Source organism: Zonotrichia leucophrys, chromosome 13 (genome assembly GCF_028769735.1).
Source record: "Zonotrichia leucophrys gambelii isolate GWCS_2022_RI chromosome 13, RI_Zleu_2.0, whole genome shotgun sequence".
Lineage (NCBI taxonomy): Eukaryota > Metazoa > Chordata > Aves > Passeriformes > Passerellidae > Zonotrichia > Zonotrichia leucophrys.
The window spans coordinates 7090059-7115646 of record NC_088183.1 but is presented as its reverse complement, the minus strand read 5'-3'; the positions used below and the strand labels follow the sequence as shown (position 1 = coordinate 7115646).

General features: G+C 43.3%; 1 protein-coding gene across 1 annotated transcript in view; it reads right to left on the bottom strand.

Moving 5' to 3' along the window:
* Positions 1-24772, bottom strand: part of ADAMTS2 (ADAM metallopeptidase with thrombospondin type 1 motif 2) — a 170555-nt gene extending 145783 nt beyond the window's left edge. Inside the window, exons 1-2 of the mRNA XM_064725057.1 lie at positions 24577-24772; positions 23277-23638 (exon numbers count right to left, since the gene is read on the bottom strand). Coding sequence (XP_064581127.1) covers positions 23277-23638; positions 24577-24664 — 450 coding nt within the window. The 5' untranslated portion in view covers positions 24665-24772. The remainder of the gene's footprint in view (positions 1-23276; positions 23639-24576) is intronic.
* Positions 24773-25588: the final 816 nt, after the last annotated feature.

Below are 25588 nucleotides of genomic sequence, written 5' to 3'. Positions count from 1 at the left end.
GAAATACCGGATTAATAAAAACAAAGAAAATCTGACTTGCACAGGGTTTCTTACATCATGACCACCTTCCTCACCCCAGCAGCTGCCTGGGAGCCTGAGCAGAGCAGACCACACGTGGGTGATGCCAGACACCTCCTGCTTCCCCCAGCTTCCAGCCCAGCCACGCTCCAGGAGTGGGGCAGGTAAAGGACACAGAATAAAATTATTCCTCACCCAAATATACAAGCTGTGCACAAAATCACCCATGAGCACCTTGCTATTTGGGTGGCAACTAACCTCTCCTGTAACGTTAGAGGAAAAATGGGTAAGTTCAATTCCTTAAAAGCTTAAGAGTTCAGCATAACATATAAGGAACAATTTTTTTCCCCTACAACAATCTGCTCTTTGGCACTGCCTCAGAATACTTTACTGCCACGTCTTACTTCGAAATGGGAGGATGCCAAGAATGAGATAAGTGCAGACATCCATGACTGGGAAACACAAGTAAAAGGCCTTCTCCAGAGCCAATTACAGCCTTTGACACACAAGCACTTAAAAAAAAAAAAAAACAAACTTACACTAAACAAAGTAAAAGCAACAGTAAATGTCTCTCTCTCACTGCATTCAAGTAGAAACTTAGAAACTCAACATTCATTTCTTTAGATTAAAAGGCTCTCGTTCTTTCTTAATTAAAAGCTTAAAAATATCCAGTCAAATTGAAAAAAGCATTTGTTTTTTCAGAACACAAGTCTTCATCCTCAAAAAAATACAAATGCCCACATTATTACATTAAGAAGAGATTATTCCTTATCTGCTATTCAATGAATGGAAACCCAGATTACAGCTGAGACTTGCATGAGATATAACTGATGTAGTGGCCAGATTTGTCTCCTGACAGTTTCATTTGGCTTTTGTCTTCCTTAAATGTCTGATAGCACTTTACCATATAATTTTATCAGCAGTTTTTTCCACTACTAAATATTGTAGTCAAGATGACCAAAAAAAAAGGCAATGTGACCACAGTCTTCATTTGAAACCTTTTAGTTTGGCATATTTCCTTTTGGAAAAGGAAGAGCTAACTTAAGTCAATTAGGGAAAACGTGGTATGAATACTTTATAAACCATCAGGAAAAAAAACTGAGTCAAATTAAATAAGCCACAGCAAGTAATTGGCTATTGAGATTCAGCTTCATGCACACTTAAGCCTATCAAGTATCCTAAACTGACCCATTCTGCATCCACCATTCTTGCCTGATTAGAAAAATCCAGGTGCATGAAGCCAGAAGTGAGCAGGGGAAAGTCCATATAACAGAATGACAATACCAAGGTATGAAATGATTTTCACTCAAATGAAAAGAGCTCTGAAATCTCTAAAATCAAGCAAGTTCATGAGCGAATATCTTTCCACTAGCCAGACCAAATGAAACTGAAAATTACCTTCAAATAACAGTAGAAATGTGCTTTAGCTCCTCTTTCTCTTGCCTGACCTGTTCACATTGCCTCATCCAAGAGCTCTAGCAACTTCTAAGTCCAGGCTCCCACTTTTCCTTTTTTTGCTAAGTACAGTGATGCTCACCACTGTTATTGCAGAGGACAGATATAGATAATTTAGCTCCCTGTATAAATCTACAAAAACTCAAATTCCACCACAACTTTGAGAATCAGTGGAAGTTTCAAACTCCTGCTTTTCTGAGAGGGCTGATTTGGGTCTCAGCTACTTCCTTAGGCTGGCTGCAGCACAACTTCAGGTGATTTTGTGGTTTGTGCTGTCCAAGAGATCAATCAGCAGCATCATAAACATTCTTGGTGATATTGGAAATAAAAGGCAAAGGACCATAGCAATATTTTTGTGAGCATGTGCAAAAACACTCCAGAAGAAGCTAAGGCAGAGCCCTCGCAGCTGCTGCAGCATTGGCACAGCAATGGGAAAGGGGCAGGAGCCCTGATGAGAGGGAGAATCCGAAAAATGATTGAATTGGTTTTATTCAAAGTTTCCACACAGAGGAGAATTTACCTTTGGCCTAAAACCAGGAATAAAAAACTCAGTCCAAAAAGAATGCTTTGGCCAGGGCCACATACAGCTTGAAAAGGGGGCTTCTTGTGAGAGCTGGAGCACTGTGGTTTGTCTGGCATTTGCTATCACATGTTTTGCATTTTCTTTTCTTAATGACATTATGCTCTCTGTAAGTACTGGAAGTAACAGAGATTTACTTCTTTTACCCATTTTCCCATATGTCCTAGAGGTGCACTACCATCATTTGCCAATTTATTCCATTTTATAAGTATTTAAGGGATTTTGAATATACAATAGTCTAAACTATTCAGCCCAAATTTAATTTCATCATGTTTTATGTTCATTTTCTGTGAGTTCCACAAAAAGAGTCAATTGTCTTTTGCAAAAGGTGCTACTTGGATCAATATACAGTATAACGTTTCAAGCACACTGAAATATAATGATATACACAGACTACTCCAAGAAACCTTCCTTTTCCAGTATTTTCCATAAATCTTAAACCAGAAACTGAAAAGAAGGGGTTTTTGTTTTTTTCCTAAAGGAAAGAGCAATATGTACTTGGTAAGGTCTATGCAGAAGATTAAAATAAAGGTTATACAAAAAGAAAAAACAATGACCCTGATGCCTGAAAAAAAGAAAATTATCCTTAAATTAACTTTCATCCGTTGGCTTTTAATTGTACTGACCCAAATAATTCAATAATTCTCAATTTCAAAATTGGTGCAACCATTTCATTATGAAAGTAACATAGTATTACAGTCACTTTTTGTTGGACTCAGCTGAGCTGACCTCTCTCAAGCCTTCAGCATTGCCACTTGCACTGATTTCCTACAAATGGGAAAGAGAGGGATGCTTTACCACCTCTTCCTCACATGGGTCATGTCTGTGGTCTGGGGGCGATTAAAGAAGGGAGATCAAAGAGCCACGGAGGCAGGAGGCTGCGTGTGCCACATTGGGTCCACTTTCTCTTTATGATCCAAAAAAGGTCTCTCAACCACCCCCAGCTTTACCCTCTCCTTGTGTGGGGAGGCTGATCCAGCACCTTGAAGGAGCTGCCAGGAAGCAGAAGGAGCCCAGGGAGCTGCAGCTCATCAGCAGCTCAGAGGGCGACAGCTCCAGCAAGGGAGAAGGGGGGCAGACACAAATGTTGGGACACTGAAGTCCCAAATTTCCCTCTCTCAGAAGCAGTGGGTGATGCTGGATTCAGTTTGGGCCTCAACATGCAGAAAAGAACAAAATAAGAGGGAGAATCAAGGAAGGGACAAACACTTCAGAACTGTTCATGTAAGAACAACTCTGGAGAACAGTAGCATTCCTTACAAATCAGGGGCAAAGAAAGGCAATACTGAAACTCAGTAATTCCCTCAGCAATAACAGAACAGAACTTTGCCAGTCTTCCAAAGAGGATTTGAAGATGGCATTTATTGTTTTACACTTCAGTGAACAAAAGATGCAGAAAACTAACAGAAGAGAGTAACAAGTGTGTTTACACAGCTAGAATTTCAAGAGGAGCAGCTGTATTTTGAAAGGAAGGAAAGGTCACTTTCTTCTCTGAAACTGGATTTAAGGAGCACAGAAAACACCAAGTTTTAGATTATTTGTCTTAAAGATTTGTCTGATTCAGAAGCAAAACAGAAATTTTTTATCTGAAAATAAATGCCTGCAAAGTGACCAGAAGGCTTCAAATTTTTTTTTCCAAAAAGAGACTTTTTTAATATTAATTATCTCATTTCCTGATTAGCAAACTAAAAGTATGAAATTGTTTTCCCTCTGGCTATAACCCAGCTAGATCAAAGCACTGGCCCAAGAACATACTGTACCAGATCAGTTATGGAGAAAGTCCACAAGAAATTCAAGCATCTCTACTCCTCATCTCTCCTGATAATCACCCCAGCATATAAACATGGGCTCCTCATGACCCATACTGACAGATATGTGCCCAGATGGTTTTATAACTGGTTTTTGTTGCACTTATTACTTCAGCACAAACAGTATCTGCAGAGTTCATGCCCAGTCCTAGAAAAATCACTGAGTTCATGCCACTGTCACTTCTCTTGCCAGGTCTCACAGGGAAAGGTTTATTCCATAGCTGGGAGAACCATCCCCTTTGAGGAATACCAGAGGGTCACAGCTCCCCTAGAACTGTAGGGCCAGTGAGGGGCACAGGGACACCTTCAGCAGGTTCCTAAGAGTTAAACATCACCATGATATCTATTTTAGTGAAGACAGAGGAAAGAATCTACACCCACATCTTTTGAATGCACAGAGTCATCAATAAAAGGAGCCTCCTGCTCCAAGCCATAAAGTCATAAATCAAGACAAAACAAGCCATTGACCTGTTTTTAGTCTTATGTGCAGATGCACCACTGCAGTGAGGGTTTAAGGCCATGACAAGTCCTGCTGCATAAATCAGCTCTCTCCTACATAATGGTGTGAAGGATAAATCCAAATCCACTCTGACAGCCAAAACAGGGCCTTGGTACTGTGGTGGGGGGCCACTGGCTGCATGCCAGATGCCCACCAAAGCCAGTCCACCACTCCCCTCCTCAGATGGACAGAGGATATAAAATATAACAAAATTTTCTAGGCTGAGATAAGGGCAGGGAGAGATCATTCACCAATTACTGCCACAGGCAAAACTCAACTTGGGGAAAATTAATTTAATTTATTACCAATCAAATCACAGTATAGTAATGAGAAATAAAACCAAATCTTAAAACCACCTTCCACTTTATCCCTCTGTTCTTCCCAAGCTCAGTTTCACTCCTGAATTCTCTGCCTCCTTCCCTACAATGGTGCAGTGAGATGGGGAATGGGGGCTGTGGTCAGTTCGTCACACATTGTCTGTGCTGCTCTTTCCTCCTCAAGGGGAGGACTCCTCACACGCTTGCCCAGATCCATTGTGGGCTCCTCCTTGGGCTGCAGGGGGATCTCTGCTCTCTCATGTTCCTTCGTGGGCTGCATGGGGACCTCCAGCCCCACCATGGGGAATCTCTGCTCCAGCACCCACAGCACCTCCTCCCTTTCTGCTGCACTGACCCTGGGGTCTGCAGAGCTGTGCTCTCACATATTCTCGCTCCTCTGACACAGCTGCAAGCCCTTTCCCTTCTTCTACAACATGTTACGAGGCACTGCCACCATCACTGATGGGCTCAGCCTTGGCCAGCAGCGAGTCCCTTTTGGAGCCAGTGGCACTGGGGACATGGGGGGGATTTTAGCAGCTGCTCACAGAAGCCACCACTCTAGTCCCCACACACACATACCAAAACCTGGCCTCACCAACCTGATACTAATGTTCCTCTCTGTTTGGGAAAGTGGAGCTATCCTGTAGGAAGGTGTTTGTATAAATACTACAAAGACTGAGAAGTGATTATTATCTTCCAAAAAGCAGTGTTAATACAGGTTTTAAAAAGAGATCAATGGGCACTTTTGTATTAGTCACATTTTTGGCAGCTCATCCATATCTGCAAATATATATTTTAGAAGATCAAGTCAGCAGCCAGCCCATGCTACAGTCAGAAAAAGGAAGACAGTAAAAGCACTTATCATCCAATTATATCAGTGCCCCCTCCTAGAGAATGTTTTACAGTCATGTCTGGCTAGTCAAACCAATTTCTCTTTACTGCTCACTGGAACACCATCTCTTCTATTTCCTCCAAGTTGACTAGGGCTTTTCTGTACTCCAGTTCTTTTATTTCATAAATGTTTTGCAAATACACTCTCACTTGGATTAGGCTGCACTTAACCTGCACTTACCATTCCCCGAGTTTAAAATGAAAAGCATCAGAGCAACAGAGGGAGATCTGGTGTACATCACTGTCCAAAGCCTGTGTGTGTCCAGGGTCAAGAACAACTCTGCTGAACACAGAACAGAGAAGCAGGTGCACCTGACAAAAGTCAGACAGCCCAAAAACACACAGTGCAGAGAATCAGACACAGAACCCACTGACAAAGAGTCCTGGGGGAAAACCCAGGCTTTGAGTGAGTTGTTGACCTTGGAGCTGGGAGCAGGAATCTGTGTCCCATTGCCTGAGCTCAGTTAGAACTCAAAGAACTTCCTTATTCTTTGTAAGCAAGCAGGAGGTACAAAGAATATCTGAGTCCATCACCTTTCCCTAACTTCAGCTGTCTGCAAGAACCTTACAGTTTTTGGCAAATCTCACTCATGTCCAAAGAGGCAGCAGTACATGCAAATGCTTTATAGTTTAAAATGTCGTATGTTGATGCTGACAAGTTCAAGACATGAGAAGAGGTTGCTATGGAAACACATGCAGTATTGCCTGGAACATAAGGCAACATTTTACATTAGGAATTTTTTAAAAAAATCAACCTTGGACCAGCAAATTAGTTGGTTGCCAAATTAGGTTTAGGATGGGAAAAAATCAGCTTGTCATTTGCTCTCAGACGAAATATTTTTGTTTAGAAACAATAAAGTTAAATGTAATGGAAGCATTTTCATTATACTTTGGATTATTTTCCTTGTCTCAGAGCAAAAAAGTAATTTCATATTGAAAGAGTTTCTTTTGAAGCAAATCCATCTCTATATTCCCATGTGCTGGAGTCTACATCTAATTTTCTTTTTATAATTAATGAAATCACTTTAATGAATGGTTATGTTCTTTGAAAGGTTAAACCTTTAACTCTTACATAACCTTACTTGCCTGTGTACCCACATTGGCCAACAGAACAAATATAGGGGTAGAACTGATCAGAAGAGAGCAGGATTGCACCCTTGGGCAGTCTGGCAGTTCTCAGCTGTTTCCTGAGCCCTGTTTTATAACCATGTCTGCAACCTGTCACCATTGCAAGGTGACACCTGCCTTTCTGGGGTATTGCTGTGCAGTGGCATCTTTCAATGCCAATCTCTTCTGCTTCGTTCCCTGCCCTCCCAACAAGCACAAGAACAATTCTGAATTCCCCAAATAACAGTTTTACTCTGCAGGCCTCACAAAAAGCCCGATTCTAAAACACAATTCCTACACACCCATGTACTCAAGGGGAATAAAAACCCTCTCCACTTAATCTTTCTTACATAAAGCATAAAGACTTTTGTTTTTCCTTCTGAAAACTTTCTATGAGTTATCCACTGGATTTGAAGGAGAAGATTTATAAAAAGGGGATACAGGGTTCTACTTCTGACACTTTATTTTTGGAAGCACAGAAAAGCATTTGAGCTGCTGGGCCGCAGACTGACTCTTTCATCTTTTCCTATTTTGAGTATTCTAGAAAATTTCAGTCTACTAGAACATTTATTTGTTTAGGCATTTCTGCCATCACAGAATTGAAAAATGGACTAATCTACAATTCAACCTAAATTACACTCCAAACTGCAGCTGTAGCTGACAAGACCTCATGATTTTTGCAAGGAGAAGGCCAAGATACACTTACAAACACAGAAGATGGGGTCATGGTATCAGCGTGGCATGATCAACATTTTTGCCTGATAACTTTAGTAGAAATCTAACTCAAATAACAGACATCATTTCTTCATAAATACCTGAGCAATGAAGGTGGGAAAACCTCTTTTTTGCTAAGTTTAAGAGAGAGGGTGCTTGGAAATCTGATGACAAGCATCTGAAATGCAAAAAACCTTTTGAACTGGCTTAACAGCACTGTCCTTCAATAAATGCAGCAGCAGGCAAACAATGCCAGCAAGTTGTTTTTAGAAAACATCTCATTTAGGGTTGTGCTGTCAAAGACACCTAAGGAGAACTGACAGCCAAACACAGATGGGCTCCTCATGTCCTCAAAACCTCAGCTTACATGGTTACAGCTGAATCCCAACACACCCAGCTTGTTTCAAACGAGGGGTGTTTTCCAGCCATCCCACTGTCACAGGGAAATTCCTGGAAATGCTTTTTATGAGTGCAGACCTCCTGTCTCAGCAGGCTGTAGGCTACTGAATTCAAGAGCCACTGCTGCCACCCAGGCTCAGTGGGTCACAGCAAGAGGAATGAGGAACAGCATTTCTGAGTTTTAAATGCCAGATCCTTTTAACATCCATCCAGCAGCCCCTATAAATTCATTTATTACTGTATTTTTAAGCTGTCTGTACATGTTTGGGTTTTGGCCCGTTCCAGAACAGCCTTTTTTAATTTTATTTTTTAAATAAAACCCATTTTTTATGCAGATCTTCCAGACACAAAAGATATTAACTTTTACTTTACCTTCTACTTACAACATCAATAACAATGAAAAGCTGTTTCTCTTTTCTTTGGAATCTAGTATATCTGTGTTCCTTAAGAAGCTTACAAGAATACTCAGACAAAGTAAAAGCAAATTATTAGTATCCAATTTCAATGTTGTTTAAAGCATAACTTTTTCTTCTGTCACACCTCACTTCCCTTTTTTTCTTATTATTACCTTGAATAAGGTAATATTTATTGACTAAATGTGTCTATGAAAACTTGAAAATAGGCAGGATAAATGTAAGGATCTTTATAAATTCATTTCTCTTAAAAATACACCATGTATTTTTGTCAGAAGGACTGAGGCAGAGAAATATGGAAAAGCTCATCTGTAAAGATGCTGAGACTTTGGCTGCAGTTCACTCAACTTCACAGGGCTCATCACAACAGTATTTGGCTCTCCCCTCCTCTGTTTTCTTCACTACTAATGGATACTTTACTATTTAATTAGTGCAGCATGATCCAAATCCCATCAAAGTCAATAAAACTCTTTTCATTTATGTTAACGGGCTTTGGACCAACTCCTGGTTTAATACCAGAATCAAATAAAACACCCCTAGGAAAAGAACAGATATACCAAGCTTACACTTTAAAGTACAATCTTAAAACCTTCCTAAGGTTTTTACCTGCTTTAAAGTAAATCTCCTTATTGAACACCTTACAAAACCAGCTGGACAGCTCTTTTTTTGCCAGTGTGATTAAAGTGTCAGAAGGCATCTAAAAGTGTGCAGAGCTTCACTGTGAAAAACCTTCCCATGGCAGAGGGTGAGGCCTTCCTGAAGCTTTTCCTGGGGCTCCTGTGCTGGGCAAGGACAGGAGGGTTCACCCTGGGAGGACAGACCTGGCCACAGAACTGTTTAAAAGCTCCTGACACAAACCCTTGTTCTTTCTCTGGCTCCACCAACACTGGGTCTGTTGGGCTGATCTGCAGGAAACTTCAGCAATGTCCTTCAGCCACTGAGGCTGCTTGGGCAGAGACGTCCCCACCTGAGCAGGTGGCGCCAGGGCCCAGCTGAGGGGAGCTCTGTTCAGCAGAGCCCTCAGTTCTGGTGCTGCACAGCTGATCCTCCACAACCACTCTAATCAAACCAGCAGGAGAGAGCACCAGCTATTTTTGTCACACAGAGGAGAGAGGAGCCTTCCTGCTCTTAGACTATACCCCAGTCACTGCAGAAAGCAATGAACCACAAAGCAAGCAAAATGACACTATGTAAACAGGGAGATTAAACCTTCTCCTGATACTTTTGACCCATTTTGGCAATTCCAAGCAAGCCACACAAAGCCACCACATCATTTCTAGCATAACAGCCTGCTTTAATTGACTGGCACATTAAACATCAAAGTTCTGTGAAAAGTTTGACCACAGAAATCACGTTCAGAAATCACATCCAACCAATGCTGACTCAGCAGCAGAGCCACTGGATCCTTTTTTTAAATTCTCAAAAGCCCAAACAAGAAACCCAAACTTGTGCTGTTGATTTTAATGTGTTTTTTGCATTTCACACTACTCCAACCTAGCAGCACAGTAGGCTGTGGGACAAATTTCCTTGAAAACAACTTTGGCAGAATGTTAACAGAGAAAGAAGAAAATTCAGGGTGAGGATGAGAGGAGCTTCAGCCCCTTCTGGGCTGGAGCTGTGACCCTTCCCATGGAATCAATCACAGCAGCTCTGGAGGGGACTGTCCTGCAGCACACCAGGACACGTTGGTGATGTGGGCACGAGTCTCCAGCTCCCTGCTCCCATCACCCAGTGACTCACCTTGCACTGACACCTGCACTGGGCTGGGAGGTGCAGGAACCTCCCTTTTCTCTCCATGGAGTCAGATTACCGCCCTGCCCTACAAATTTACACTGAGGATAAATGGGAACATCACCTCTTGCTTCATTGTCCCTTCTAGAGCTACTCACCAAAGAAGAATATTCACTGAGCAAGGATTCTGTTGTGAATTGCCAGGAAATTCAGTGGTTTCTGCTCTTTCCTGCTGCATGGGCCACTCACAAGCTATCCTCACCACCTCAGCACTCCAGTGCCAGTGCTCAGCATCTTGCCCTGCTGACACTGATCAGATGTCTCCAACTGCTCTTTCTTTTGGCCTTCTCTCTGACACATCCCTTCCTCTCCCCCAAATCCCACACAGAGGCAGTCATCTCACTGCTCTGAGCACTACACTTCTCCACAGGAACCACAGTGCATTTTTCCCCAGTGAAGGAAGTCTTTCCAGCTCACGAAAGGGAGAGCAGAACTGCCCAGCAGCAGCCAGAGGGGAGGGAGGTAGACTTCCAAACAATCTGTGCAGCTTTGGAACTCAAACCCATTCGCTGTGGTGGAGCAAATTCGCCAGTTTTTGGCAGCCATTTCAAAGATGGCCATTTGCTCCACGTTCCTCAGCAAAGGAGGGATGCTGACAAGGTCCTTGGCTCTGTGAAGGTGAGGAGTGAGAAGCTACAGGCTCAACCATCCCCTAGAACCAGCTCCAGGGAGGACATCATTACAAGGTGAAAGCTGCCTCCACACAGAGTAGAAAACACAAGTATTAGGGCTAATCTAGCCAGCACACTGTGAGATATAGAGGATTAGATTTGGCCTGATAGGTCTCTGACGTCAGTGAAAAGTGGTCTTAATATAAACAAATATAAAATGAAAAGGGGAAAAAAACCAATGCTTTCCCACAGTGGGATAGCTAGAATCTAGTGTGGAACTTGCAAGCAGTGATTCAATACTCCAAAAATTATAACCTTGGGTTAAAGACTGCATGGAGTTCATTCTGGAAGTGCACTATAAAAGTGTTACCTAAACACAAATAGTTCTTAAACCCACAAGTCAAAGCAAACACCTCTTCAAATCACCCAAAAGGAACCCAAAATTGCCAGAAGCAGCTAAGTCCTTCAAAGACCTAAGTATATCCATCACAGATGAATTTCACATCACTGGCATTGCATTTATTCAACAGTTTTCCTAGTCTTCTCATGATTTCTACAGGCTTGCATAATAACATGAAAATGTCACAAAAATTATGTCAGAATGGCAATCCAGAGGCAGGGAGCCACAAGGCCTTCAGTGAGCTTTGTGTGACAAGAAGAAGTGCCTGGAGCTGTGTCTTTAACCCATCTGCCCATTCGAGACCAGGGACCCTTCAAAGGTCCTGGGATTCCCAGTCTCCCTTTCCAGTGCACTTTGCCATTTCCAAAAAGCAAACCCTAAATACATTACTTAGTGGAATCTCATGAAAACATATGCACATTCCCAGATCTTGTGTGTCCTGCTGGCTCCCAAGAAGGACTGTATCTCTTTTCAAACCATGGGAGCCTGCAACCCAGACTGTCAGAGGAGGGCATATCTCCACATGAGTGTGAAAACATCTAATTACATAAGGCCAGGTCTTCAGCTAATGCAAAGTGACAGAGCTCCCAGAAATCCATGGAGATATGATGATGCAGATTAACAGAAGTTTGGCTCATTATAATTCAATGGACCCAACTTCTAATTTTCCCATCTAGTGACAGATTGTTGGAATCCTGACCACCAGAACCTCAGAGTGCAATGGGGAGTCGAAAGGAGATGATAGCATCAGGGAAAGTAAACTCCAGTTTGGCTGAAAGCATATTTATGATCTAGGAGTTTCAATTAGCTGTTGCTGAGTTATCACAAAAGTCTGTTGAACAGATGTGCAATTAGTGTTTTTCTCATGTTGTTCTCTCTTGTGACTTGGGTTTTTTCTTTTTTTTTTTTGTTGGGGGATTGTATTTGGCGTTTGGGTGGGGTTTTTTGCAAGTGATGCTAGTTTTATTGAGGTCAAAACTAACATCTTAGGCAGGGAAAGCTCTTCCCACCACCCCAGCAGTGCAGAAGCAGAGGCAGTGTCAGCAGGAAAATCTTTCTCCTTTCTGGCCTCATCTTCACAGGAATATGGAGACAGAAATCTGTCAGAATGAGCCTGCAAATTCAAGGCAGCTGGAATTGCCTCATCCTCCTGGCATGGACTGGAGGGTTTCTCCTGATCCCTCCCCCTTACTTAATGCATCACCTCTTCTGTGGTGGGGATGTGGTGTGAGGCAGAAGGGGAAGAAGGTTCAGCAGAGCTATTTCAGGGTTAGAGGCACACAGTTCTGTCCTGTTCCCTCCAGCACACGGGGTATAAACAGCCATGGGAAAAGCTGCACTAGAGCTGCTCACACTCACCTCCCTCCCCACAGCACTGCACCAGGGGACAGAGAACAAGGTGAAAGACAAGGTTGTGATGTGGAATACTCCATGGCCTGCTTTTTGTCCCAAATACTCTGCTAATCAACCTGTCCACACAAAGCCAAATGGAGCCAGTGAAACTAAACACATTCACTTCAGCAGCTTTGGAACAGACCCAAAAAACAGCTACTTGCCATGGGACCTTATGCAAAATTATGCTGGATCATGACACAAACATTGACAGAAATGACACAAACATTGACAGAAATCTGGGTTTTTCCTGTGTGATTTTCTGTTTAGATAAATGCAAGCTTACACTGTATTTTCACAGATTCAGCATTTTTATTCTATTTTATAAGATGTGTATGATTACTGTTGGGCTTAATTTGACTGCAGTGAACTAAGCACTTTATTTTCACAGAAATTCATTACACTCTCCTACTGAGGAGATTAAATTAATTCAAAACATCTTGTAAATGGTCTTGTCTTTCTTTGCTTGTCTATTGCTTATCCAGACTGAGTTTCATATTACTCTGAAAGAAGAATAAATCATCCTTTGATTAATCCCATTTTTACACTTGCTGCTTATGTCAGCCTTACCTGCTGTAATTTTGCAAACAAATTTAATATTGACAGACACCTCTTAGCACTTATTTGGGAATTAAATATTTTGGTTTACTGATGAATGGTGGATTTGCAATTTCTACAATGAAACCTAAAACTATTCAAAAACACTGATTTCAAGCTTGGTTATAAATCTGAAATCAATCCAAATTAATCTCTAAACTTTCTTTAATCCTGAGGTATCTAGTGGTATTGAACAGAAGTGGCACAAAATTTCGGCTTCTGGGATTTTTTGTTGATTAAAAATATTGTGACCCTATGTATGTTCATGGTGCTTTACAGAGAGTGTTTTGAAGTCTGAAAGACACCATTTTATCTAGCTATTACTCTAGGTATATAAAAACTTTTAGACATTTTCAGCCTTGCAAGCTTCAAAGCCTGTCATCTTCCAATATAACTCCTGTCACATGAGAGTGTTGGCACGTGAAAGACTCTCACTCAGCTGACTTCATGGTCAGGTAGTGATTTATTTCTCAAAGACTGTTTCTTAAGTACATTCTGTTTTGCAGAATGCTTTCTGAACAACATCTCTCACATTCCTTCCACAGCTCCTCTCCTTGGAGGAAGGGGAAAGCCTTGAAATTTTAACACTCTGAAAAATGAAGAAGTATATTCTTCTGCATATGAGTTGGATGAACATGATTTACCCAAAAGCCATGATTTAAAACAAATAAACCCACTATAAAAACAGTAACCACAGCCTGTGCTGCCACCTACCCTTGGTTAATCTCTGTGTTTTCTGTGGGCTTATTCCCAAGTGTGGGCTCTGTCCTGGGAACAGGAATGCAATGCAGGTGATGCGATGGCCATGGGCACCAGCCTGGTACCAGCCCTGGGAGTCCCACACTTCACCAGGGGAGAAATGCAAGATGCAGCTGCTTAGGGCAGGTACTGGATGTTAGTTCTGCCCTTTGCATATGGGGGAAAGAGCAGAGAAATGAGAATTGCAGAACCATGGAATCATTTAGATTTTAAGTCCAGCCATTAACACAGGAATGTTAAGTCCACACTAAACCACGGCCCCAGGTGCCACATCTGTACCTCCCTGAGCTGCCTGTTCCAAGGTTTGACAGCCCTTTTGGTGAGGAAGTTTTTCCTAGCATCTAATCTAAAAATTCAGCAAGTGCTTTCCCCTCTTCCTTTCTAAATTCAATCATTTTACTGTATTTGAATTGAAATGTAAATGGTGCATTACTATGCTTAGCTCTTGAAACAGTTTTACTCCCAAGAAAGTAAGCCTTTCTTTCCTGTTGGACTCGATGTATTATTTTGACTTTCTCCCTTCTATACTCTACAATACTCACTAAATCATGCCAAAAAAGCTCATGTTCAGAAACAAAACTTGAAAGAGAAATCCCTCCCACGGACCAAACTGTGCAAGAGTAGCCCTGAGTCTGCAGTGCCCGTCCTGGTGTGTGGTGTGAAGGTGGTGCCTGCATTTGCCTGAGGGGGCTGATGAGTGTCCAGAGCTGCACTGGACCTGCTGGAAGCTGCTGCTGCAGCCCCCAGGGCACAGAGGGAGGAGGAGAGGTGAGAGAGGGACTGCCCACACCCTTGGGAAGCAGGCACAGCAGCAGGCTGACAGAGCTGCACCCAGAGCTCCTGTAGAAATTTGCTGCATCATCCACAAAATTCAATGTCTCCTGCCATTTCATGGACTGCTTCTTGTCAGGATTGTAAGTGATGGGGTAAAGGAAAAGATCTGCTGGCCAGCCTGCTCATTAGCCAGCCTGCTCATTAGCCATGCAGGCTCTTCTCCACACATCCACTTCATTATTCTTACAGTGGCAGTAAATCAGAAAATACACTAATAAAGGCTTTAAGACTCACATCAAGGTGTGGCTCTGCGCTACCCTAAACCTCAGGTAGATAGTCTGATTTCATGTTTTTCAAAAAACAGCTTAAAGGTTCGCCATATGCCAGGTATTTCCTTCCAGCTTTCTTACCTCAAAAACTGTAAAAATCATTCCTCTTCATTGCAGGGCAATAACAGCAACCTATAGTCCACACACTTAGTGAAGAGAAATAACTTAAATGCATAAATTAGCTGTATGTAGTTACAGGTAGAAGGAGCTCTTCTTATTCACAGATACCAGTGATGTCCACTGACTTTCTCATTACAGGATTAGTAGGCTTCACACTTAATTTCAGTGGAAAATAGATTGTAATTTGTCCCCTGAGGTGCAAGAGGCTAGAGGTTAAATGCTGGGAAAAAGCAGTCTGACCATATAATGAAATTCAAACACAGAGGTGGCAACTATAGGAAAAGCTAAAGGGAATGACAGTAGCAAAGAAGTTAAAGTTGCTGTATTTATAGCTCACCACATCAAAAGAGAAGTGGCAACATTGTACTTTGCAGGTGGAAGAGTCAGAAAGTACCAGGGACATTAGGCAATTCCAACCTCTGAATTCTCCACAGAAAGCTGCAAAAGTGAGGAATTAATAGTGTCTTTATTTTGAAAAGAAGGGTCACAAATGCAGCAATAAGGGGGGAAAATACTAAATTTTACATAAGCCAATTTAAAAGGAATAAAAAATATATAAACTTGATGGTTAACACTGAAAAACTTCTGCACACTTGGGATGCCAAGTCCAAAAAGTAACAGCAAGTTGTACAAATGGGACTTCCATTTCAGCAAGAGAAAGATCTGGAAAACAAACAGAAGGGGCATGAAGGAGGGGGAAAAGCAAGTGTATAAATCAGTGGTGAGGGGAGGTTGTCTCTGTGGCATTAGAGAGGATAAAATGATACTGAAATTACAATGGTCAGTAAATGAACCTCCCCCACCTGCGGGCAGCCAGCCCACAGAACCCACAGCAGTGCACAAAGTCTCACAGAGGCACACACAAGACAAAACACACAAGGTGTAAAGAGAAACTCATCTGTACTGTAAAGTGACACTTTCAAAACAACATACTTGGGATGATTTTCACTGGCCAGGGGATTTTTGGGACTTCAAGAAAGAAAACTGGCATCTCTGTCTTTTCCTTGAGGGAAACACTTTAAAACTCTTTCTTTAAACAAAAAAAAAAAAAAAAAAACAGTTACTTAGAAGAAAAAGCAGAAACATTAATGCTGAGGTTCACACTTACAACTCCAAGAACTCCAGATCTGAAGAAAGTACCAGACGTTTTGAGACCTGGGAATAACTGAGAAGATCTATAACAGAAGCTGTGATTTAGATATGAGGAAGCAACGTGCTCTTCTGCACTTGAAGAGGACACTCTTTTTTTCAATGTTACAGTTTAATAGAACAGAGCTGAAAATAGCGTGTGAAATGTGGGCCTTTCATTTGCAGACTATTAAAGCTGGGAACCCGCTGTGTCAAGACTCTGCAAACAAAGATGAATTTAAAACACACTCAGATAAAGGGGCTAAAGGAACCAGATGTGATGTGTCAGAGAACTTACTGAAACTTTGGAAGAAAGAAAGCAATAAAGGGACAAGGTTATCCAAAAAGGAGGGTGTGCACATCAGAGCAAGGTTGTGCAACCCCCTGCAAGACACTCAAGACCTGCTCCCTGGCTCTGTTCTAATCAGACCCAGTATGAGAAATGTCCTGGTGTGCCATTAAGTAATGGCATGACCTGCTTACAAAGCAACAGTCACCATAAATAAAAAGTACTCTGAAGTAGGTCGAATAAAACATCAGAGTGATCTCTGGAGAAAAGGTCCTGTTCCATACAACAGCTGGAATTCTGGTTGATCCAAAAAAAATTTTTTTTAACCTTCTGTAGCAAAAAATAAACATGGAACTAACCTTAAATGTGGCAATGCCTTGCCATCTGCAGGAGCCTTGAATTCCCAGGGAACAGCCTCCCCACATTGTGAAGAAGCAGCAAGCTGGGAGGTAACGGAGCTAATAGCACTTTTTGAGGGACAGACCTCTGGAAGCTAAGAGGGACAGACTTCTCAAAATAGATGTTCTGCTTACTCCAGAAATTAATTATGACCTTATCAAAATTAGTTCCTATATTTGGGTCTTTCAAGATGGGAAGTAGGAGACACCACAGGCCCCTTTGCTTGGATATATAGAGTTTAATATTCTGGCTGGAAAATTAGTTTTTGTGTGGTCAAAGGGCATAGTACAGCTGAGACTCTACTACAATGAGGACAATGCAACACAAGGTCAAATAGGACATAAATACTTATATTTTATCCAAAGGCCTAAAACATACCACAAAGATACCAGTTTTGATTGCCTGAGGATACTCTGTCCAGATGGTGTCCACCTGTATGATGTAGGAAATTACTTGCTCTGGTCTCAGATAAAATGTAGGTGAGATAATCCATGCACAGAAGATGCAAAGAAAAAAAAAAACCCACAGTATTTACTGATGACAGAGTCTCTTTTAAGGACAGCAGAGGATAATTTACTCCAGTCAGAGGCTGAATCATAGTGTTTACACTCTTCATCTTTCACACTGTAACTTTTAAAAGGGAAAGCCTATGCAATTTACACAGCAGAAGGGACTGTCCAACTAGGCTCATGTTGGCCAGGGAAATGAAGAGCAGAAACCAGAGAATGGGTTACAAGGCAAAGTCTCTGTCCTGTGAAAACATGGACATGCTGGAGCGTTAGGCATCAAAAGAGCTCCATTGCTCTGCCAGGCAGCACAGGTCTTTTAAATGATGTGTGCAGAGGGGGATGCGCAGTCAGGCCCTGATTGTGCAAGAATTCACATATATGCTTGGCTTAGCCATGGGAAAAGCCCAGCTGAATTCAAAATGCCCTTGAAAATGGGTTAATGGTGATCCCACTGATCATCTGCAGAGGAAGGACTGCTGTTTCCTTAATGAGAATGGCTTTTACATTTTGTTCTATACTGTGTCATAGAACCTATTTGCACTTCTTCTGCTACTGTATTACAGTTCTACTTATCAAAAAAACCAACAGTGAATTTTGCTATTACATTAAAAAATGGAGAAAGAAAAAAAAATTAAAAAATCCACGCAGATGGTGACTTTGGTTTGATTTTGGTTTAATTTAATGAGAAAATGCTCCCAAATGAAAAGATCATATGAGCCCAAATATCTCCTTAAAATGGATCCAACCCCATCATATTGTAAATGCTAAGAATTTAGCATACAGAAAAGGAATTACTGGAATTATTTGTAGCACGCATCTGTTTTAACTGTCAGGCACTAGACCTGACCAGACTTTGAAGATAATATTGTGCTACCTTGAGCTCTGCTTTTTTACTACATCACAAACCAGTGTAATCCAAAAACCAGATCAAAAAGAAACACGACTAAATTATAAATCCATATGAAAGCAGGAGATGGATGTCTAAAAGGAAAAATAACACAGTTACATAAGCATGTCTGCCTTCTCCTGGTATATTCATTGTGAGTAGCTCCTTCACCCTCTTATGCAGGTAAACTACATGTTCCACCTAAGGTGAGTTAGATTCACCTTCAACTCTGTGGACAGTCCCAAGAAAACACCTCTGCCAGGACAGTACATAACAATATAACCTTAAAATTCACTTACTTCAAAGGGATCAAACGCATGCTCAAAGTGAAGAAGAACTATACTGAACAGTGCTAGACTTCACAAAGTGACTAAATCCCTTTAGGAATGCAAGGAAAGTGGCAGGAGGAAGGGGAGAAAGGTGAGCATTTCACATGGGTAGCTGGAATTGCTCTCAGGAAACATCATTGACTGGATCTGAACATGAGATTCTACATTTCCACTTTAGAAATTAGATTATATGAATACAACCCTGTAAAATAAAAACTGAGGGAAAAAGTTTCGTTCTCTGATTGAAAACAGGAAAGAAAATACTCATAATATAAATAATACCTAACAACATCTTGGGACAACTGGCATATATGCACTTGTATTGACACCATCCAGCTCCTGAGGATCCATGACTGGTTAGGAAAGGGAAATGCATCACCACAAACCCACCCAGGTGAGCCCAGGGCTACAGATACTGCAGCATTGGGCATGAGTCGAGAAAGCACTGCTGGTGTCCCAAGCATTTCTAGAAGAAACAGAGCCTGGGCAAGCAGCCAGCCAGCCAGCAGGCTGCTCAAAAACAGTTTGGGAGGGTTAGCAGGAGCACAGGAAAGACTGAAACGTTGTAGAGCAAACCCTGCCTCGTTCATCACGAGAACAAACAAGTCCTCTGTACTTGTAAGGTGTCACTCTTGGTACCCCCAGCCATGTAACACTTACAGCTCATGTAGAAAACAAACAAGCAGAGATGGCTTGAAAAGCTCAGTTTCTATATATCTTCTTCTAATAACTTTTCAATTTAGTGACAATACTGTGAAATTTTTGGACAGCTGATCTTTTAGCTTTATAAAAAGCAGAGGATTATACTAATGGAGCCAAACTAGGACACCGCAATGTGTTACCGAGACTGATGTTCCTTCCTTTGCTTCCATGGATGCAGTCAGATCACATTGATTGTTCATCATGGAGTAGTGATCCTCAGTCTTCTCAGTCCTGTCAGTACATCTGACTCTGCACTGCAGCCTAAGTTAATCATGTGTTCATTATCCACTTCAGATGTGCTGTGGATATTGTGTTTTTCCTGTCTAAGCACACATTCTAGCTCATAAACTACAAATGTCATTAGGAGACTGGGAGGGACTTTATGTCTCTGAATTTCCACAACCAAATAGAAGACATTTTTGGCACATCTGCCTCAAGCACTGCAGAAATATTTATCAAAAATCTAGATGTGTAAAGAGTTCTTCTACAATGGCACGTTCATCTGCTGAGGTGAAGAAAGACAGTTCCCATAGTTACACAATAATCTGGAAGGATTATCATAATCCTAGCTTTTTCTTGTTTTATAGCATTTTTTACAGCCTTCAACCACTCTCCTTCACAACCCTTGGAGAGGACAGCCAGCTCCCTCATCCTCTGCATCCACAAGTAAGAATCTGGCCAAGGACCAAGAACACACTCAAAGCACAATGCCTTCCACCACAGCCTGCAGGCCACGGAGAGCTGACCATGCTTGCTCTGCCCACTCGGTGGAGAAATAGTTTGAATGCTGTCAGGCCAACCAAGATGATAACAAGTTGTCCCAAGTGTTTTTATCTTAAGTGGGAAAGCTTTCACAGTACTTTTTTTTTAATATGGTAAAAATCACATTCATAATTCAGAAAGCTGTTAAAAATCTATTGATTAGCTTTAACTTTGATTTTCATCCACAATTTTTAATGACCCGCTCCAGCTCTGACAACACACCTAGATTGCATACTTCAGAAGTTCTCTTCATCTGCCTCAGATTTGATTTCTAGATCAATAAATTTTCTGTTGAATTCTGATACAGAAAACTGTGAGTTCCCAAACTAATGAGTATCTCTTTGGTCAGGGCAGCAGATCTTCATCATACAGTACAGTTCAAAAGCCCCTTCACAAATCTATAAATTCCTTCCAACAACTTCTCATTTGGCAATACCAATTCCACCAGCCAGACTCTTCTAAGACAATAACTGGAAAATAAGACATAGTTGGTAGTACAGAGCAAACCAAAAGGGCTGTTCAAAGGAGAAAACATCAGAAGTTGGCAAGGTGGCAGATGCATCTGCTGACTTAAACCAGATTCAGTCAACAAAAATTTGCAATGAAAAAAATCAAAGTAGGACACTTCAAGTTCAGTGTTGTTTCAGCCCTGATGGCTGATGCAAAAGTCAGAAGACCACAAGAAGATGTCAAACCACCTTCAAAAGCAAGCACTTCAAAAATAAATACTAGGAATTGAATTAATCAAGTTTACAATGTAAAATTCTAACACTTGTTAGTTGACAGCTCAGTTGTAAGAGAGATCCACCATCCTTATCTCCAGAATAACCTAGAAAATGTAGTGGAAATACTCAGGCCAGTGGAAGAAAACTAGGTGTGAAGTAAAACCAGACATAGAAAAACAGTTGACAATAGCTTTGTCCATGACTTTATTCACATCCAAATGTCAATAAACCCAAGAAAAGCATCCAGCCCAGTGCTCTCTAAGTATGTCTTGCTGGCAACTCATTGCTCCAAGGACTCTTCAATACTCCTTGCAAAACATAAGAAATAAAGGGAGAGACAATCACAAGTAGTATTACCTTCTGTGGTTACTTGCTTATTATTTCTATCCCCACAGCAATGGCTTTTGGAGAAACATTGGTATAATTCCTTTGAGTTCGTGTAATTCTATTGATAATCTGTTTTATACACTCACCCCACAAGAAAGAAAGAAACTGAGATGGAGGGAAAGGGTAGAGATGGAACATGGTACCCAAGGGACTGGAGTTCAATTTGTTGTTCCAAAACAGATTTACTGCACAATCTCAGGGAAATCTTTACAGCCTAAAGGTATTGAGGCAATGCTTCCTGCACGAAGGCTTCAGTGACCTGGGCAAAAAAACCACATCTGTGCACTGCAACATCTACCATGTACATACACCCAGCAGGAATCAGTAATCCATTTCCAAACGTATTAGCATAACCACAGAAGTTGTAATTCCATGTGAAAATCATTCAAATTAGAATGTGGCACCTCCCAGCCCAGACCAACTCTCCAGCTTCTTCTAATGGAAACAAGACCACTGGAAAAGGCAGGCACATGGGTTGGGCATACAGGTTGAAAACTACAATTCCTTTGGTAGTTTTCTGGATTCCAGTCTTTTATGAGTGCATTTATTATTGCATTGAGGCCTGGCTTCACACCTTTGTATTTGAGACGTAACAAATGTGAAAAAAAGCAGTAATTTATAAAGCATTTCATTTACATCTTCATTTTATAAACCATTCTCATTCTTTGTCATTTTTACAGGCAACATGAGACCTTGGATCTTTAGAGTCTTGTCCAAGGTTTGGCTTTAATTCCTGTTCTGTTTTATCATAACTCTTTTGTCTAAATATAAGGAGCCCACATTCAGGCAAACACTGGAAGAAAGCAAGAACAAGCTCCCCCCCTGCCCTTACAGTCAACACCTGCGCTGAGGAAAAGAACACAAGGTGAGGAGTAGCCATCAACAAGATCTTCCTCCACCTTTCAGCACAGATGAACAAGGAAGAAGAGCTTCTGCTCTGCCCCAGTTTTAAAAGTAAATCTTGAGCAAGTAAATTTGCCTTACACAAAATGATCTGAGCTAGACACAAGGAGAGCACAGAACTTTTGCTTCCCCCCCGAGGCAGAACTGCAGGCTCACACTCTGCTCTCTGACTGGCTCTTCTTGCTCAGTCCTGGTGCTTTGCTTACCCTCAGCCAGCTGTCCACATCAAACAACTGCAGCATTAAAACCTGCTTCTCAAAACAGGAATGCACATGGCTAGGAGAAACCACAGGAAAGGAAAGACTAAGGGGAAAAGTATTTGATTCCCTTCCATTCTCAGATAGCCAACATACTATCTCCATACATGTCATCTTCTTGGCACAGCAAATGAACAACTTCCTATGACTAAATAAATAGAAATACAACTGACTCCTACTGGCTCTTTATGCAGAGGCAGAATGCATTACAATTAAGCAATCTCAAAATTACAAACTCTAAAGGCTAGAGCAAGGAAATACAGGCTGGATAAACTGGTCATTATAAAGGAAAATATAGCCCCTTTCTCACTGAACAAATTGCTGTGCAGTAATTATTGTTCAAATGACAGTGTGACAGTTTAGGATGTCAGGGACAAACAGTGATAATCTGAGTGCTGAACATGCACTCCAGAACAGAAAGCTGCAGCCAGTTTTAAAGCACACAGCTTTGACAAATGTATCACAGGGGGCTGTTTTGCTCGTAAAACTCAAAGTCTTCTGCAACTTTTCATCAATCACTTGATTAGGCAATGAAACTCACCACGTGAAATATCCAAGAAAACAGACCCTGAATAAATTTAAATTTTCCAGGACAAAACCGTATTTTACCTATCAAATGTGTTTCCAGGGTAGTCCAGCCCATTATTTGGGATTAACTCTTTCTAATATTTACCCTTGCAGGCTGTAAGTGAGAAGTGGAAGCAGATGCCGAGAACTTGCCACTTAACCTTCTGCTTTTGAGCATCAGAGCCCTCAAGTAACTTTACCACAAATCAGCATAAATGCTGGTTTCAGCTGCTCTGTTCCAGAGTAGCTACCTCAGAGCATGTGCTCAAACTTCTAGTGCCACTGTCTGTAAAGCAGCGCTTGGTGCAGCACAGCTATTCCCACACAAGGGAACATTAGTTAATTTGCATTCACAGTTACCATATGAGGTGTGAGTTTCTGACAGTCCACACATTTTATATTTAAAGACTGTAGGAAATTAATATAATTATCTTTGATATAATAACAAAAGTAACTTACCAGTCCATCGCAATTGCTGATAGCAACTGAAGCATTTGGCAGATCAGTGATATCCCCAACATAGAGGCAATTCCCATAGAGAGGTTCAATATGAGTCTCCTCAGAGTCCTCCTGCCACTCAACTGTTGCTCCAGGGGCCACAAGCCTGGAGTTTGGCCTCAACCTGAAGTGAAACTCTCTTCCAAAAACAGTGACATTGTAAAATATCTGCTCATTTGCTGCTTCACGTTGCGAGTCCTCCACAGCTCTCCTGAAGCGTGCTTTTGGCGGTCCAGACACCAAGTGGGATAGGAACCTGCCCTCTGAATCAGTGCTTGTGGGGATGACAAGGCTGTACTCCTCTATATTCCTCAGGATTGAATCTTTACAGGGAGAAAGCAAGAGAGGACAGAGATACTAGAACTAAACATATCCTGATGCCGCGGGATTTTTATTCCATTATTCATTAGCACAGCAGACACTTACATAAGGCAGATGGACACTGCACTCTTTGCAGGCACTTGGCTCACCTGCATGAAGTGTGCAGAGTTCACTCAAACTTGCCTTTTCTTCCCCAAAATACCAGACGGCAGCGTGAGCCTCCCCACCCTGAGAAGACCCCGCACTCTCCCCTGCAGCGAGGTCCCGCTCCCCTTTGCCCACCCAGCCCGGACCCCGCACCCCTGCACGCCCAGTTAGTGACCGGGTCGCCTCGGGGACTTTGGGGGTTTCCCGGGTGGCCAGCGCTGAAGACAGGGCGTTGATTCACTTCGAGACTGCTCGCAGGGGCAGGGGCTGAGTTTGCAGGTGGTAAGCCTGCAAGGCAAAGGCACGTCCCCCAAACTACCCCCGGTGCGGCGGGTTTGAGTCGAGCGGCGATGGGGACGCCGCGGGCAGCGATCGGGAGCGGTCTCAGTGGGGAGCCCGGGAGTTTCGGACGGAGGAGATGCCCGGGCAAGAGGAGGAGGAGGCAGAGGAGCTGCCATGTGTTTCAGCCCGCACGGGGAGCCCCAGGCACCGCTCCCTGCCCGCCGGGGCTCGCCCGCTCCACGGGGCAGCAGCGGGCGGCGCGGGGCTGCGGGCAGCGCTGTCACTGCCGGGCGCTCCCGGCTCCCTTCCCCGCCGGCGGCGCGGCTGCCCGGTCCCCGTCCCCGCCTGCCGCTCGCAGGAAACAACTGGAAACCCGGCAAAAGTAGCCGCAGAAGAAGTTCAAGGGGAGCCGAAAGACGCGGGGCGGAGAGCCGCTACTTGGGACGGGCGGGCTGCGGGCACCGGCGGGGCAGGGCGAGCAGCCCCGAAGGCGTCCCGGCGGAGACCTTACCTCTGTCCCCGGGGCGCCGCAGGGCGCCGGCGGGCAGGGCGAGCGCGCAGCAGAGCAGGAGGCAGGCGATGCCCGCGGGAGGGTCCATCGCGGCGGTCCCGGCCGGACGCGGGGGCCGGCGCCCGGGCTGCCCGCAGCCGGGTCGGGCCAGGCGGCAGCCCCGCTCCGCGCTGCTCCGCTCCGCTCAGCGCTGCCCCGCGCCCCGCCGCCCGCGCATTCGCCCAGCCGCAGCCGCAGCGGCAGTGGCGGCCGCGCTCCCGGCTCGCAGAGAAGCAGAGACACCAGGAGGCGGCGGGGGTATAGTACTGGAAGCACAGGGCGTGCGGAGTGAAGTCAGGCTGATTGACAGAGGCGCTGCCACACGGCGCAGCCCGGCCGCGGGCAGCGGGGACGGGACCGCCCGCCCCGCCGGGGCAGCCCCCGCGCCGCCCCCGCCGCGCCCCGGGCAGCCCCGGCCGGCAGCGCCCGCCCCGCGCCGCGCCCCGCTCCGGGACGGGCCCGCCGGCGGCGACGGGAGTTGGCAGAACGCGGGGGAAGAGAAAAGAAACGCCCCGCGCCGGGCTCGGGAGCCCCCGGGAAGCGGGGCAGCGTCCCGCGGGCTGCGCCGTCCCGGCTGTGCATCCATATGGAAACGACCAGAGACAGGCGAGGCTGACAAACTTAAGGCACCTCGGCCTGAGTTGTGTTGCACTCCTGGTTTACAGTTGACAGCAGGGACCCAAATGGAAAAAGTGCCACCAGCAGAGGCAAATCACGGTCAGGGAATCTTCATCTGATCCAATAAATTACTCTAAGCAGCCATTTCACAGGAAAAATTGTCAGGGCTATTTGCTAATAAGACTGAAATCGCTTCCTGCAATCTTATATTAAATATCTGCAACTGGAGAGATAGACCTTGAAAGTCTTTAGGAATACTATAAATACAATATAGAAGAAGGATTTTTAAATAATTAAAAAATCAAGAGTGGCCTTTATGGTAAAAAACAAGTTATATTTGTTTCCATATGGCCAG